Source organism: Callospermophilus lateralis, chromosome 7, assembly GCF_048772815.1.
Source record: "Callospermophilus lateralis isolate mCalLat2 chromosome 7, mCalLat2.hap1, whole genome shotgun sequence".
NCBI classification, from domain to species: domain Eukaryota; kingdom Metazoa; phylum Chordata; class Mammalia; order Rodentia; family Sciuridae; genus Callospermophilus; species Callospermophilus lateralis.
The window spans coordinates 13,694,927-13,709,862 of NC_135311.1; the positions used below are offsets into that span (position 1 = coordinate 13,694,927).

Genomic DNA, 14,936 nt, shown 5'->3' on the forward strand with positions numbered 1-14,936 from the left:
AATCGCCTTGATTTTTAAAAAATAAATTTTTGGGGGGCTGGGGATGTGGCTCAAGCGGTAGCGCGCTTGCCTGGCATGTGTGCGGCCTGGGTTCAATCCTCAGCACCAAATACAAAAACAAAGATGTTGTGTCCGCCGAAAACTAAAAAATAAATATTAAAAATTTCTCTCTCATTAAAATAAATAAATAAATAAATTTTTGGGCTGGGGATGTGGCTCAAGTGGTAACGCACTCACCTGGCATGCGCAGGGCTCTGGGTTTGATCCTCAGAACCACATAAAAATAAAATAATGATGTTGCGTCCACCGAAAACTAAAAAAAAATTTTAAAAAATTCTCTCTCTAAAAAATAAATAAATAAATAAATTTTAATCTCAGATAATATTGCCTTTCTTATTTCTAATATTCCCCCACCATCACCGCATACTAAGGATTGAGCCTAGCAATGCTTTACCACTGAACTACATCCCTATCCCTTTTTATTTTTAATTTTGAGACAAAGTCTCGTTAAATTTCCCAGGTTGGCTTTGAACTCGAGCTTTTCATGCCTCAGCCTCCCAATTACATGGATTAAGGGCATGGGCCACAGCCGCCCAGTTTAATACTGGTTTAATACTTTGTTGTTTTTTTAAGAGAGGATTTCAGATGAAATTTTAGAGTAGTTTTGATTCGTATTTCTCTAATTACTAGAGATATTGAACATTTTTTCATACACTTGTTGATCGCTTGTATATCTTCTGGTAAGCATTTGTTCAGTTCCTTAGCTCATTTATTTATTGGGTTTTTGGTATTTTTGGTGTTAAATTTTTTTAGTTCTTTATATGTCATGGAGATTAGTGCTCTATCTGATGTGTATGTGGTAAAAATTTGTTCCCATTTCATAAGGCTCTCTCTTCACCTCATTGACTTATCTTTTGCTGAGAAGAAACTTTTTAATTTGAATCCATCCCATTAATTAATTCTTGATTTTATTTCTTGCTCTTTAGAAGTCTTGTTTAGGAAGTCTTGTTAATCCAACATGATGGAGATTTGGGCCTACTTTTTCTTTTATTAGGCATAGAGTCTCTGGTCTAATTCCTAGGTCCTTGATCCACTTAGAGTTGAGTTTTGTATGTGGTGAGAGATAGGTTTTTTAAAATTTTCTTAAAAAAATTTTTTTTTGTTATATGACAACAGATGCATTACAATTCATATTACACATAGAAAACACAATTTTTCATATCTCTGGTTGTACACAAAGTAAAGTCACATCCTTTGTGTCTTTGTACATGTACTTAGGGTGAGATGGGGTTTAATTTCATTTTGTTACATATGGATTTCCAGTTTTCCCAGCACCATTTGTTGAAGAGGATATCTTTTCGTCAACGTATGTTTTTGGCACCTTTGTCTAGTATGAGATATTTGTATTTGGGTTTGTCACTGTGTCTTTATTTGGTGCCATTGATGTACATGTCTATTTTGGTGCCAATACCATGCTATTACTATAGCTTTGTAGTATAGTTTAAGGTCTATTATATTGTAGTACAGTTTAAGGTCTATTATTGTAGAAATACATTGATTTTTGTGTTTTCATTTTATTATACATTGCAACCTTGATGGATACTCACTTATTCTAGGTGTTTTTTTTTTAATGGATTCTTGAGATTTTTTTTTTCTACTTTTTAAATTTATTTAGTTGTTTTTTAATTTTATGTGATGCTGAGAATTGAACCCAGTGTCTCACACATGCCAGGCAAGTGCGCTACCACTGAGCCCCAGCCCCAGCCCAGATTCTTGAGATTTTTCTATGTAGACAATCATGTTGTGTACAAGAAGGGGCTTATAATTTAATTTATTTTTAATCTGTGTACCTTTTCTTTTCTTACCTCACTGGACTAACTAGAACTTTTAGCTGTTTTTGATGAGAATAGTGAGACCCAGTCTCAAAATAAAAAATAAAAAAGGGCCAAGGATTTGGCTCAGTGATTAAGCATCCCTGGGTTCAATCTGTGGTACAAAAACAACAACAACAACAAAATATTCCCTGGGTAATGATGTTATAACTAATAATCTAATATTTCTGTATTACCACACAAAACAGATACTTATAGGACTTTTCTGTCAGATTAGAAGCAGGCGATTGACACTAATTTTCTCAGTTACACACGTTGGGGAAAGAAGTCAGTGGTTCTGCTAGATATCCTACTTCAAAAAGGAAATTGAGGGCGGGGGCTCTAGCTCAGTGGCAGAGCACTGATTTGATTCTAGCACCACATAAAAAGTAAATTAATAAACAAAGATATTGTATGTCCCTCTACAACTAAAAAACTATTTTAAAAAAAAAGGAAATTGAGAGACTTATTTCAACTAATTAACAACTTACATCAACCAATCTGTGGGGAGCTGAGAGCTGGAGGTGGTGCCCTGTGATGGCAGTCTCAAATAAAGCTGCAAAGAAAAGGAAGATGAAGGTTCATCAACCTTCATCTTGGGGTCCAGCAAGAACCTGCCTGCCAAGAGTGGTGCAGTGGCACACGCCTATCGTCCCAACTACTTGGAAGGCTGAGGCAGGGGAATTGCAAGTTCAAGGCCAGCCCCAGCTCACTTAGTGAGACCCTGTCCCAAAATAAAATAAAAAAGAGTGTGTGTGGTGGGTGGGGATGTGTCTTAGTGAGAGAGTTCCTGGATTCAATTCCCAGAACTGAAACAAACAAACAAACAAACCACTCTGCCTACCTCTGTGACATGCCAGTTTAGAATAACTCTGTTAAGCTGTTTTGTTAAACAGACCTGCAAAACCATCACAAACAGAATTTTAAAAATGCACCTTTAACAAACATTGTCTGTGACTCAAGAACTTCAAGCAGTTTTGATTTTCAAAGGAAAGAGCCCAGGACACTATCTTCCATAAAGCTTCTTATTTCCCTTTTTTACCGCCAGCAGTAAAGTTGAAATAATAGCTCAGGAAACTGTCTTATAGGAATATGTGAGTTTTCTATATGAAAATGAGACCTACATGGCAGTGAGATGAGATTCCCATACTTCTAGGGACTGGGGGCAAAAGTTGGCCTTTTAAAGAACTGGGAGTCACTCTCTGAAGCATAGACAATTGAGTGAGACCTCTGGTGTGTGGGAGAGCTAAAAGCATCTTCATCATGATTTCTGGATGTGTATTCTGAAACTTTAACTTTGAGTGCAATTGGTGTATAGAAAGGAACATGTTAATTCATGTCTGACTTGTTCACCAGGGTGACCCAACATGCGTTCTAGCGTGTTCTTTCTTTCTCATTTCCTTTCCCCTTCCCTGGTCCTCCCTCTCTCTGCCCTTCCTTTCTTCTCTCAGGAGAAATAAACAAATCAAATCAAATATGTGAAGAACAACTTCGTGTATTGCAATACATTTTCAAATCTTAGGAATCAGATGAACGATATCACTTCAGATTCTAAATCTATGCACTAAGCCATGACAATATTCAATAGTCACAGGGCTGCTATAGATAATAAAGGAGTGTGTGTGTGTGTGTGTGTGTGTGTGTGTGTGCGCGCGCGCGCGCGCACATTTTGTACTGGGGATTGAACCAAGAGACACTGTATCACTGAGCTCCATCCCCAGACCTTTTTATTTTTAATTTTGAGACAGGATCTCACTAAGTTGCTGAGGCTGTCCTCAAATTTGTGATTCAAGTCACTGGGATGAGAGGGATGCTCTACCATGCCAACCTTCAAGAAATATTATTTATAAACACTTTATGTCACATGGCATGGTGGCTCACACCTATGATTCTTCAAGAGGTTGAGGCCAGTTCAAGACCAACTTAGGCAATTTAGCAAGACCCATTCTCAAAATATAATAGAATGGACAGGGGATAAAGCTCAGTGGCAGAGCACCCTTAGGTTCAATCTTCAGGACCCCAAATAAACAAAGATAAAAAACACTTTGTCTTAAGAAATCTGACAAATGGGATAGTCACAAACTATCCAACCTCATTTATGAAGTGTGAAAGTAAAAGTATTAACCTAAAATTTTTAGGATTGAGGAGTTTCTGAAATAAAAGGATTTATTGAGCCATTGTAAATGTTAGCAATAAAAAAAAAAAAAAAAAAAAAAAAAAAAAACCTGCCTGGATCCTAGAAGAAATTCCCATAATTACCAGCATCAGTGCAAGGTAGCAGTAGGAAAAATGTCTGCCAGACCAGACATAAGAGCATTTATTTTGTGATGAAAATTTGGGGAAGGAAGACTTAGGTTGTTTACATTAAACCTACATTGGCTATAGGTTAGAGCGTATGTTAAACAACTTTTTGTTACTATGATCTGAGTACCTGACATAAACCATTTAAAGGTGGAAATATTTATTTTGGTATATGGTTTCAGAATGAAGTTTCAATTCATGTTGGCTAGCTCCATTGCTCTGGGCAGAAACATCATGGCAGAAGGCATGATGAAGAAAAGTGTTCAGCTCATAGCATGTAGGTAGCAGAGAAGAAAAAAAGAGAAACAGGGAGAGAGAGAGAAAACAGCACAGGACAAGATATAGTCCCAAGGGCACTGGCCCCTGGGACCCACTCACTTGTACTAAGTCCCACCTCCTACACTTTCCACCACCTCCTAAAAGTCCAAATTATAAATTCTTCAATGAATTAATCCACGTATGAGGTCAGAGCCCTCATGATCCGTTCATTTCTCTGAACACTGCTGTTTTGGGGGACCAAGTCTTCAACACATGAGCCTTTGGAAGACAATCCAGATTTAAACCATAATAGTGGGTGAGACTGTGAAGTGGAGGTAGTGAAGCTTTGGGATAGGATCATCCATAAGAAAAAGCTGTTGCTTTTTTTTTTTTTTTTAACCTAGTAAATTACACCTCTTCTAAACAGTTCATTCGTCAGAATTTGATGAAGAAAGATTTCTCAGTGGTTTAGTGGGGATTATAAAGATTTTCAAGCAAGATCTTCAGAGACCTTCTTGCTTTCTACATTGAGAGTGGGATCCTATAAGAACTGATGCAGGTGGTATAGGGTACCTAGATGATGCTTCTATCTAGGGATGACATTATGGGTAGGGCAGTTAAGGAGAAGGGGTAGCCTGGGAAGGGAAAGATTTTTGTGATTTTAAAGAAGCACCTATGTAACCCTGAGGTTCTCTGTGCTATGGGACTGTTAAGGGTGAAGGTCCATCTAACACATTTCATTAATTGAATTTTTATTAGGACTGGTTAGATTTTGCTTCCTCTTTGAGGCTGCTGGGTCTTTCATAACACATCAGCTGCAGGGCTTACTGCCTCACTGCCTTCCCCCCACCCTACACCCATATTCAACCACCTCTGAACTCCCTGAGGCCACCTGCATAAAAACATGCTTCTCAGATAATGGAAAATTTATTCTAAATGCTTATTTTAGATTGAGAAAGACCCACTTTCTCATACCCACTTTGCTTTTTTGTCTGCTTTGATCTGTGGCTTTTGCACAACTGATTGGTCATGCTGTTCCTCCTTTTGACTTTAAGTGAGACGGCCTTTCCCCATTTCTTGTGGCTTATCTCATTTCTGAATAACCTATGGGGACCCTGGTGCATGTTATGAGTGGAGAATGGGGAAGAGTGTGGTCACTGTAAGAAGAGGAGTGGGCCTGACACTGAGAAGGTCTCAGTCAAACAGGAAACATTTGTAGGCAGGAACAATAATTCTCATATAAGGCCACCTAGAGCCAAAGAGGGATGCTGTAGCCTCTGTATTGCCCTTATTCTGAAGTCTCCTCAAGTTTCTAAAGCTATCAGATGCCTCCTGTCTCTAATTTCCTCAGGATCAGTGGCTTGAGCTTTGGCTATGAGCCTGAGCCTTGGGCTTGCTTCTGGGGCCTCTGGAAGTTGATTTCTTTTTTCCTTTGCTCTTTCCCAGGAGACTCTTCCTTGCCTTACTCAGACTTCCAATGAGACTGAACAGTCCACGTTGTCCTGCAGGATCAGAGAACTGAGTTATGAATCTAGAGAAATTTGTGTACAAATTTGTTTTGGTTTTGGATGGTCAGAGCCTACTAAGAATTAATCTGATATCTGCCTTGGTGCCATTGCCAATAATTTCCCCTCTGTCTTGCTACTTCTAGTCACTAGAAACATGGAAGCTTGGAGCAGGTTGAAACAGGGCACTTGAATTTATATCATTGATTTCCCCATGATTTTCTTCAAGCAATTTTCCACCTTCTGTTCCCAGATGTTTCACCAGTGATATTGACTTTTCCCAGAGTGCACATGAAGGCCAATTGATTATCAGATAATCACATGTTTTTGAAAGGTCTCTGTACTCTTCAAAGGAATATTGAAGAATTGAGGGTGCTATCATTTCATCCACAATCTTAAGGATACAAATGGCACCAGAAGTAACCTGAACAAATCTGAATGATGAAAGCCAATTACAAACTTGACAACAGGTGCATAGAGATGAGACAGTTAGATTTACTTCCTTTTTTCTAATTCAAGAGGTTTCATGTTGAAGAAAATCAGTGTGTTTGGGTTGCAGAAGACCTAGATGCATTTACCATGAAGCTGAGCTGTGTTCCCATGGCCTGGGCCCTCTATATTCCCTCTGCTATACTCTGGGCAGCTCATTTGCTGGTGGGTAAGTAAAATGTTTGAATGTTGGTATGAGAATAGAGATATGACTTTGGGAAAAGACTCAGAGCAAAGAAACATGGACTAACTTTGGCCCTCCGAAGAATTGGCTAGGTAGGATAAGAAGCCTGGATATAAGAGGGTTTGATGAAGACTGGGGGTATAACTCAGGGGGTAGAGCATTTGCCTAGCATGTGCCAGGCCATGGGTTCAATCCCCAGTATGAGAGAGAGAGAAGAGAAAGAGAGAGAGAGTTTGGTGTGCAGGACTGAAAGGCTCTTTCTGAATATAAAAATCTTGAGGCCTTTTCCATCTGACTACAATGTCGTCTTCTCTAGACACAATTTCAACTCTTACTTTTCGGATACAATTTTCCTTAAAGAGTGGTCTGTACTTGGCTATCTCTGCTTCCTCACTTCTCAAGTTTCAATGATTGTAGTCTGGTTTCCACCAGAAAAATTTTGCATAGGGCACAATGATCTCCATTCAGATAGAATAGATCATTGTACACTTTCCCATTCTTCTCCTGATGAACATCTCTACTCACTGGGCACTGCTGATCACGTCCTGTTTTGGGGAAGGGGGTACCGGGGATTGACTCAGGGCACTCAATAACGGAGCTACATTCCCAGCCCTCTTTTGTATTTTATTTAGAGACAACGTCTCACTGAGATGCCTAATGCCTTGCTTTTGCTGAGGCTGGCTTTGAACTCACCATCCTCCTGCCTCAGCCTCCCAAGCTGCTGGGATTATAGGCATCCGCCACCACATCCAGCAATCACTTACTCTTTCTTGCATGCCTTATATCCCTGACTTCCAATTCACCATTTTATCTTTGTACTTCATGTACTTCTTCTTTTTTTTTTTTTAAAGAGAGAGAATTTTTTTTTTAATATTTATTTTTTAGTTCTCGGCCGACACAGCATCTTTGTATGTGGTGCTGAGAATCGAATCCGGGCCTCACGCATGCCAGGCGATCTCACCACCTCTTGAGCCACATCCCCAGCCCCATGTACTTCTTTTGATCCCTTGGGAACTTCTCTTTTCTTCCCCTTATACCTGAATGTTCCCTTAGTTAATATCCTTGTCTCTCCACTCTTCTTTCTTTATGAAATCTCCTTTATGAGTTTATTGTCTGCATAACTTTTGCCATAATAACTTTATGTTTAAGAGTTCCAGATCAGATCTTCAACCCTAATCATGCTTTTGCCCTTCACATTCAAATATCAGTCTTCATACAGGACATATTTATCTGTGTGTCCGAGAGGTATCTGGGGATGATACCTCTGTCCTGGCTCCCACTTCTTCTCATTCATTCTTTCACTGTTTCCGACTTCAGCTAATAGCATCAGCATCCACTGTGATCTCCAAGTCAGAAATCCAAGAGACAACCTAACTCTTCCTTCTCTGTCTTCTCTGTAACTGATCAATCAATCAAGTTTGGCAAATTTTGTCTCCTAAATTGTTCTTCCCTGAAACATTACTAATGCCGTCCTAGGACAAGGCCTCATCCTATGTGACTGGGGCTAGTACAATAATTTCCTAACTAATCTTGTATCAGCCTGTATCCTTCAATTCTGCACCCTGCAGCTGCGGTGACCTCTAAAATCTGTCAGCCTAAGCTTCTTGTGATGGCACACAAACTCTACCCAAAACGGGCACCTGTTTAGACTCTTTAGCCTCTATAGCCACCCTCTAAGTCTCACAACTTATACTTTGATAAATCCCTATTGGCTTATGTTTATACATGCACACCCAGACTCTACTCTCCCCAAGGCTTTGCTTAGCAGATACTGCTATCTTTGCCTAAAATGAGCTCTCTTGCTGGCCTCCTGGTCCTCTCTACCTTTATAAACTTCTAGATATCCCGAAGGGCAGCCTTGGTGGCATCTTCTCTGAGAAGCCTTCCTTGAACCCTCAGTTCTGTTCTGATGGCTGCCTGGAAAACCTCTTTCTTACTACTTTCTTTCACATGCTGAAATAATCTCTTCATATGCCTGTGTTTCCCACTAACCTGATAGCTGTTTGTGGTCAGGGACAATGTTCTTTTGTTTTATTTATTTGTTCTAATCAGTTATACATGATAGCAAAATGCTCTTTGATTCATTATGCACAAATAGAGCACAGTTTTTCACTTCTGTGGTTCTACTTACAATAGGGTCACACCATTTGTGCAATCATATATGTACCTAGGGTAATGATGTCCGTCTCATTCTACCATCTTTCCTATCCCCATGCCCCCTGCCTTCTCCTTCCTCCCTTTTGGCGAATCCAAAGTTCCTCCACTCATCCCCTGCTCCCGCCCCCCATATGGATTAGCATCCGTTTATCAGAGAAAACATTTGGCCTTTGATTTTTTGGGATTGGTTTACTTCGCTTAACATGATATTCTCTGACTCCATCCCTTTACTTGAAAATGCCATATTTTATTCTCTTTTATTGCTGAGTAATATTCTATTGTGTATATATACCACAGTTTCTTTATCTGACAGTATTCTTTTTTTTTTTTTTTTTCCTTGTGACTAGAATTGCAGACTTGGGATCAAGCCCTTCTTCTAGTTAATAGCTTTACATCACTTTGAAAAAGTCACTTTTTATATTTCTGAATTCATTTTTTTTTAATTTGTGAAGTGATAATACTTGCCACATAAGATTTATTGAGTGAAAATGCCTGGAAGCCCAACAAGATTTTTGTCCTTAAAATGGATTAAAGCAGAGGAGGCGGAGGCCAGTGGAGTGACAGAGGAGGAACTGGAAAGAGGTAGCAGAGTAGTAAAGGGGGCAGACGGAGGAGGTAGAGAAAGCACCTGGTACTGGGAAATAGAAAGAAGGCTTGATAAGGGGAGTTACAAAGTCAAAGAAGAGTCTGGGGTCATTGGGAGTGGAAAAGAACAAAGACAAATGGGACAGGAAAGGATGGAATGAAGAAGTGAGCATGCATGAATGGCCCCATGACAGGCAGTGGGGGAGAGAGACTAAGAAGGACAAGAAATAGTCTCAGAAATGGAAGAAATGGCATTTACCTTACCTGGATCAATCATGAAAGTAAGAGGTAGGTCAAGAAGATGTGGTGATAAATCTTTAACCCTAAGTTTCAACCTGGAGACAAAGAATTGTTCCACAGTTACCAGTACAGTCTGGGAATGGGGCATCAGGGTAGAGGGGAGGAGAGAGAAAGGGCTCTGCCATTGCTCAGGAAAGTTTAAGAGGGAGAGATCATTAAAGTAAAGATGACTGAATAAATGAAGATCTGAAAGGGGGAGCAAGGAGGGAGGAGAGACCCAGCTAGGTACTGAAAGCTCTTTCATGGGTAGCATATCTAGGCTGAAGAGTCAAGTGTATTCTGAGAAAATAAGAATATGGATGAAAGTCCCCCAGGCAAGTCTGAGGACTGAATTAGACCATATCTGCACAGTGAAGTTAAAAGAACACTAAGTTTGAGCTCAAGCACACCTGACTTTCTTGCTTCATTATTTTATTTTTAAACTCTGGATATATTAATTTGCTTTTCTAAGCTCGTTTCTTGAAAAATTTATAAAATGGAGATGAAGTCACCTACCTGGAAAGCTTGTGAAGAGTAAATGAGATAATGCACAAAATTGCTAGCGGCGAGTGGCAAACAGCAAATACTCAGTGAATGTCAGAATTTGATGTTTGCCTTTCTCTCTTGTCCTGTGCCTGTGTGCTTTGGGGTCATGGTCATCTTTGGTTCCTCATTTCCTGCACCAACAGCTGGACGCCAGGCAGCTGAATTCACCATCCTTTTACTCTTTGCTTTTCCGCTTCCCAATGCCATAGTCCATTCACTGAGAGCACATGGATATCAGTGAACCAAGGTCAAAACCATTCCTCCCAGAGACAACCCCCATCCCCACCAAGAATTTCTTGGAAAAAAAGATTTTGATGTCTTCCTATTCTTATTCTGAAAAGGACGGTTGTCCCAGGAGAGAGGAGGAACTCTTGTGGAGGGCGAATTCCTGTCCCCTTTTTCTAAGTTGCAGCATCATTTTCTGGTTCTCCTTGGGACATACCCTCTTCAGCGGCCAGTTTTGAGACTCTGCAGTGTGAAGCACCTGTCAGCACTGAGAAGAGTGACTGCCACATGGATGACGACTTAAAGAACCCAAGGGAAACTGACTATCAGGTCAAGGGCTACACTTTCAGTGAACCCTTCCATCTGATCGTGTCTTATGGTAAGGTCCCGGGAAGACCTAACTGGTGTCCCAAACTCCTTCTTTTAGCTCCACAGCCCACTCATGAAAGTAACCCACTCAGGAAACTGGCCATAGGTTGAGGACTCATCTTCAGCCCCCTGCAGCCAGGAGATCTTCAGTTCTAGGCCCTAGAGAAATTGTCCCACACTAGGTCTAGAGATAGGTCAAGGTCATGTGGTGAGAAAAGTTTCAAACTGGAGGCAACAAAGTGTTCCATAGTCACCAGCACAGCCTGTGAGTAGGGGGTCCAGGGGAGAAAGGAGGACGGAGAAAAGGGTTTCCCATTGCTAGGGCGAGTTGACAGAAGCATTACAGTAAGGTATTAAGGGGTTAGAATTTACATGAATGGACCCTTAAGGAAAGTTTAGGGATCCTGTAGTGGGCATCCCTGGGGGTATTCTCAAGTGAGACAGTGGGTGACACTCAGTTCTTCCTCTGGGCTAGACTGGCTGATCCTCCAAGGCCCAGCTGCACCCATATTTGAAGGAGATCCACTGGTTCTGCGCTGCCGGGCCTGGCAAGACTGGCCACTGACTCAGGTCACCTTCTACCGAGATGGTTCAGCCCTGGGTCCCCCTGGACCAAACAAGGAATTCTCCATCGCTGTGGTGCAAGAGGCAGACAGTGGGCATTACCACTGCAGTGCCATCTTTAGAAGCCCCGGTCCAGGGAGCCCAGAAACAACATCTACGGTGGCTATCACAGTCCAAGGTAAGAGCTAGAGTCAGCATAGCTGTGGTAAAATCAAGTAAGAAGGGACAGGGAGCCCCAAGTTGTTTTTCTTTGGTGTGGGGGTAGAAAATTAAATTAAATCCTTGAGGAATAGGTTGCTAGCGAATGCCCAATTGGAGTTTCAGGAGTGTCAAAATCGCAGCATTGCCTTTTTAAATCATCAACCCCACCCAGAGTTCAGTGTTTCCTACCACCCAGATCTATGCTTTCTGTCAATTGTAGATTGGGTATCTGGACTGCTATCTTATTTGCCCATCTCTGGATCTTTACTAGTTCTGTCTAGTTGAGGAGAGAGAGAGAGAGAGAGAGAGAGAGAGAGAGAGAGGTGTCAAATGGGGCTGAGTGAAATGACACACACCTGTAATCCCAGCTACTCAAGAGGCTGGCAGGAGGATCACAAGTTTGAGGCCAGCAAGGGCAACTTAGTGAGACCCTGACTCAAAATAAAATTTTTATAGGCTCTGGTTTTAATCAGCAGTTCTGTGAAAACAAAACAAAAGTTCAAGAGGAATCTTTCTTTAAAAAAAAAAAAAATTCTGGTGGAAAAGGAGGAAAGACCTATGGCCTGGCTGCTTTGCCCCTCATGGTCCTACTTGAATATAGAATGGCTGAGCTCTTCTTTCTTGCTTACCTTTCCCTCAGAACTGTTTGCAGCCCCAGTTCTCAGAGCCTCGCCCTCCGCTGAACCCAAAGAAGGAAGCCCCATGACTCTGAGCTGTCAGACAAAGCTGCCCCTGCAGAGGTCAGCCGCCCGCCTCCTCTTCTCCTTCTACAAGGATGGAAGAACAGTGCGCAGCAAGGGCCTCTCCTCAGAATTTCAGGTCCCCACAGCCTCAGCAGAGCACTCTGGGTCCTACTGGTGTGAGGCAGCCACTGAAGATGGACAAGTTTGGAAACAGAGTTCCCAGCTAGAAATCAGGGTGCAGGGTAAGTGTGTATGTGTCTCTTTGGTTTGTGTGTGACAACAGGGAGGTGGGTACAGGACATCTGGATCCATGGGCTGGGTACAGCGTAGGAAGGTGAAGTGGGGACATAGAAAGCCAGGCACAGTGGTATATACCTATAATCCCAAAGGCTCAGGATACTGAGGCAGAATCATGGGTTCAAAGCCAACTTCAGCAAAGGCGAGGCACTAAGCAACTCAGTGAAACTGTCTCTAAATAAAAATTTTTTTTAAAAAAGGGCTAGGGATGTGGCTCAGTGGTTGTGTAACCCTGAGTTCAATCCCTGGTACTCCCCCCATCAAAAGAAAGAAAGAAAGAAAGAAAGAAAGAAAGAAAGAAAGAAAGAAAGAAAGAAAGAAAGAAAGAAAGAAAGAAAGAAAGAAAGAACAGGGCTGGGGATGTGGCTCAAGCGGTAGCGCGCTCGCCTGGCATGCGTGCGGCCCGGGTTCGATCCTCAGCACCACGTACAAACAAAGATGTTGTGTCCGCCAAGTACTAAAAAAAATAAATGTTAAAAAATTCTCTCTCCCTCTCTTTCTCACTCTTTCTTTAAAAAAAAAAAAAAAGAAAGAAAGAAAGGACATAGAAGAGAGCTCAAATAGAGAACTTCTCCCTCAAACCATGGTACCAACGCTACCGAACCAAGACCCACATGCACTGCCTCATAGAACTTAGGTTCCTTATATCATCTCTGGGTATTTACAGGAATATTATCCCTAGAATGAGGGATAAAGTCCATGTTAAAATCTGGAAGCTACCATTCAGTGCTTGACCTGAAATACATTCAGAGGAATTGTCCAGTGTGATGAGGAAGCCTGAAGCCAAGTGAAATGAAAAATAATAAAGGAACTGGGTGATGCCCATCCTAAAGAGGAGGTGACTTAGGGGACCAACATTGATGTCCTCAAAAAGCTAACAACTGGACCAAGAATGAGGAATTAGACTAATGTCTTATATAATAAAGAGGTTGCTTAGGACGATATAATATATCCATGCTTCATTGAATTAGATTTTGCCTTGAAAGAGGAAACATTGGTTAATAGTCCATCTAATGATGAGGTCTTGTTGCTAGGATGTTCAAGAAAAGATAGTCAATCTTCAGATTAATATTTGGATTAGGAGAGACACTAGAGTCCTCAAGTCCCTATTGCCACTGGACCCTACAGCCATTTCAGAGAATGAAAAAGACTGACTGTTTTGACAATAGGTCTAGATTTAATTCTTGTATGTGCCTTTTGCCATATAATCCAGGTCCCTCCAGCTCTGTTGAATCGCCCACCTTGAATCCAGCTCCTCAGAAACCTGCTGCTCCAGAAACAACTTCTACAGAGCCCCCTGGCCCTCTGCCTCCACTAGCTACCCCTTCTTCTGAGCACCGAGGCTTCTCCTCTCCAGATCCCCACCTGCATCACCAGATGAGTGTTCTTCTCAAACTCATGCAGGATGTAAGAGCTCTTCTTGGTCACCTGGTCATAGAGCTGAGGGACTTATCTGGCCACCTGAAGCCTGAAACCACAAAGGCTCCAGTCAAATGAAAGTACACTATTCACCCATGATCTGGCTCACCCACCCCCAATAAATCCAATGTTTTCTACTTTTGTCTTTCTATTCTGCACACATGCATAAATAGTTTTACAAGTTGTCCTCAGTGTCTTATAAGAACAATGGAATTAGGGGGCATATAAATAAATTTGTATGAAGCAATAATTAAAGTTTAGCTATAATTGTTTATTCTTTACACAACATCATTGTGTTCTCTCTGAATCAGGAATTTCTTTCTGTTTCCCAGGCCAGAACCTGGTGACTTCAAGAGAAAAAAAAAATGGAGGTGAATTTCATATAGCAATATCAAGTGGGGGCAATTTTGTTCCCTGGACATTTTTGTCCTCACACAAGGCAAAAGGGATGTGTGTGCCACTGGCATCTAGTCAGGAGAAACCAAGGATGCTGCTAACCATCCTATAATTCATAGGACATCCTCTTCCTCCTAACAAAAGATTATCTATCCCAAAATGCCAACACTGTGCCAAAGTTGAGAAACCCCAGCCTAATGATAGGCAGGTATTAGACTCTGGAGTGACACTTTCCCTCTACTAATTACCCTCCTCTTCCAACCTCTTAAACAAATATTAATTACATGCTACTATTTAGTCAGTGCTATGGTCTGAATGCTTATTTCTCCAAAAATTTATTTGTTGAAACCCTATCCCTAAGGTGATAGTATTGATAGAAGGGACCTTTGGGACTAGATCAGGTAATGAGGGCAGAACCCTAGAAATTGGAATTAGGGCCTTTATAAAGAAGACCCTACAGAACTATCCTGCCCTTTTGCCATGTGAGGACACATTAAATAGATGCTCTTTAGGAATCAGAAAGTGAGCCCTCTGGGCTGGAGTTGTGGCTCAGTGGTAGAGTGCTTGCCTGGCATGTGTGAAGCCCTGGGCTGGATCCTCAGTGCCA

At 41.4% G+C, this 14,936-nt stretch overlaps 1 protein-coding gene across 2 annotated transcripts; it reads left to right on the forward strand.

Annotated features, from left to right (window-relative positions):
* Window positions 1–6,504: 6,504 nt before the first annotated feature.
* Fcrla (Fc receptor like A) lies at window positions 6,505–14,129 on the forward strand. 2 transcript variants are annotated; one of them, XM_076861786.1, is made up of 5 exons: window positions 6,505–6,593; window positions 10,582–10,779; window positions 11,245–11,511; window positions 12,175–12,459; window positions 13,728–14,129. In XM_076861786.1, the coding sequence occupies exons 1-5, from the start codon at window positions 6,515–6,517 to the stop codon at window positions 14,009–14,011; spliced, it is 1,113 nt and encodes a 370-aa protein (XP_076717901.1). In that variant the 5' UTR covers window positions 6,505–6,514; the 3' UTR covers window positions 14,012–14,129. The 2 variants fall into 2 exon arrangements, with proteins under 2 accessions (XP_076717901.1, XP_076717902.1); XM_076861787.1 differs by having other exon boundaries at window positions 10,627–10,779.
* The last annotated feature ends 807 nt before the right edge of the window (window positions 14,130–14,936 follow it).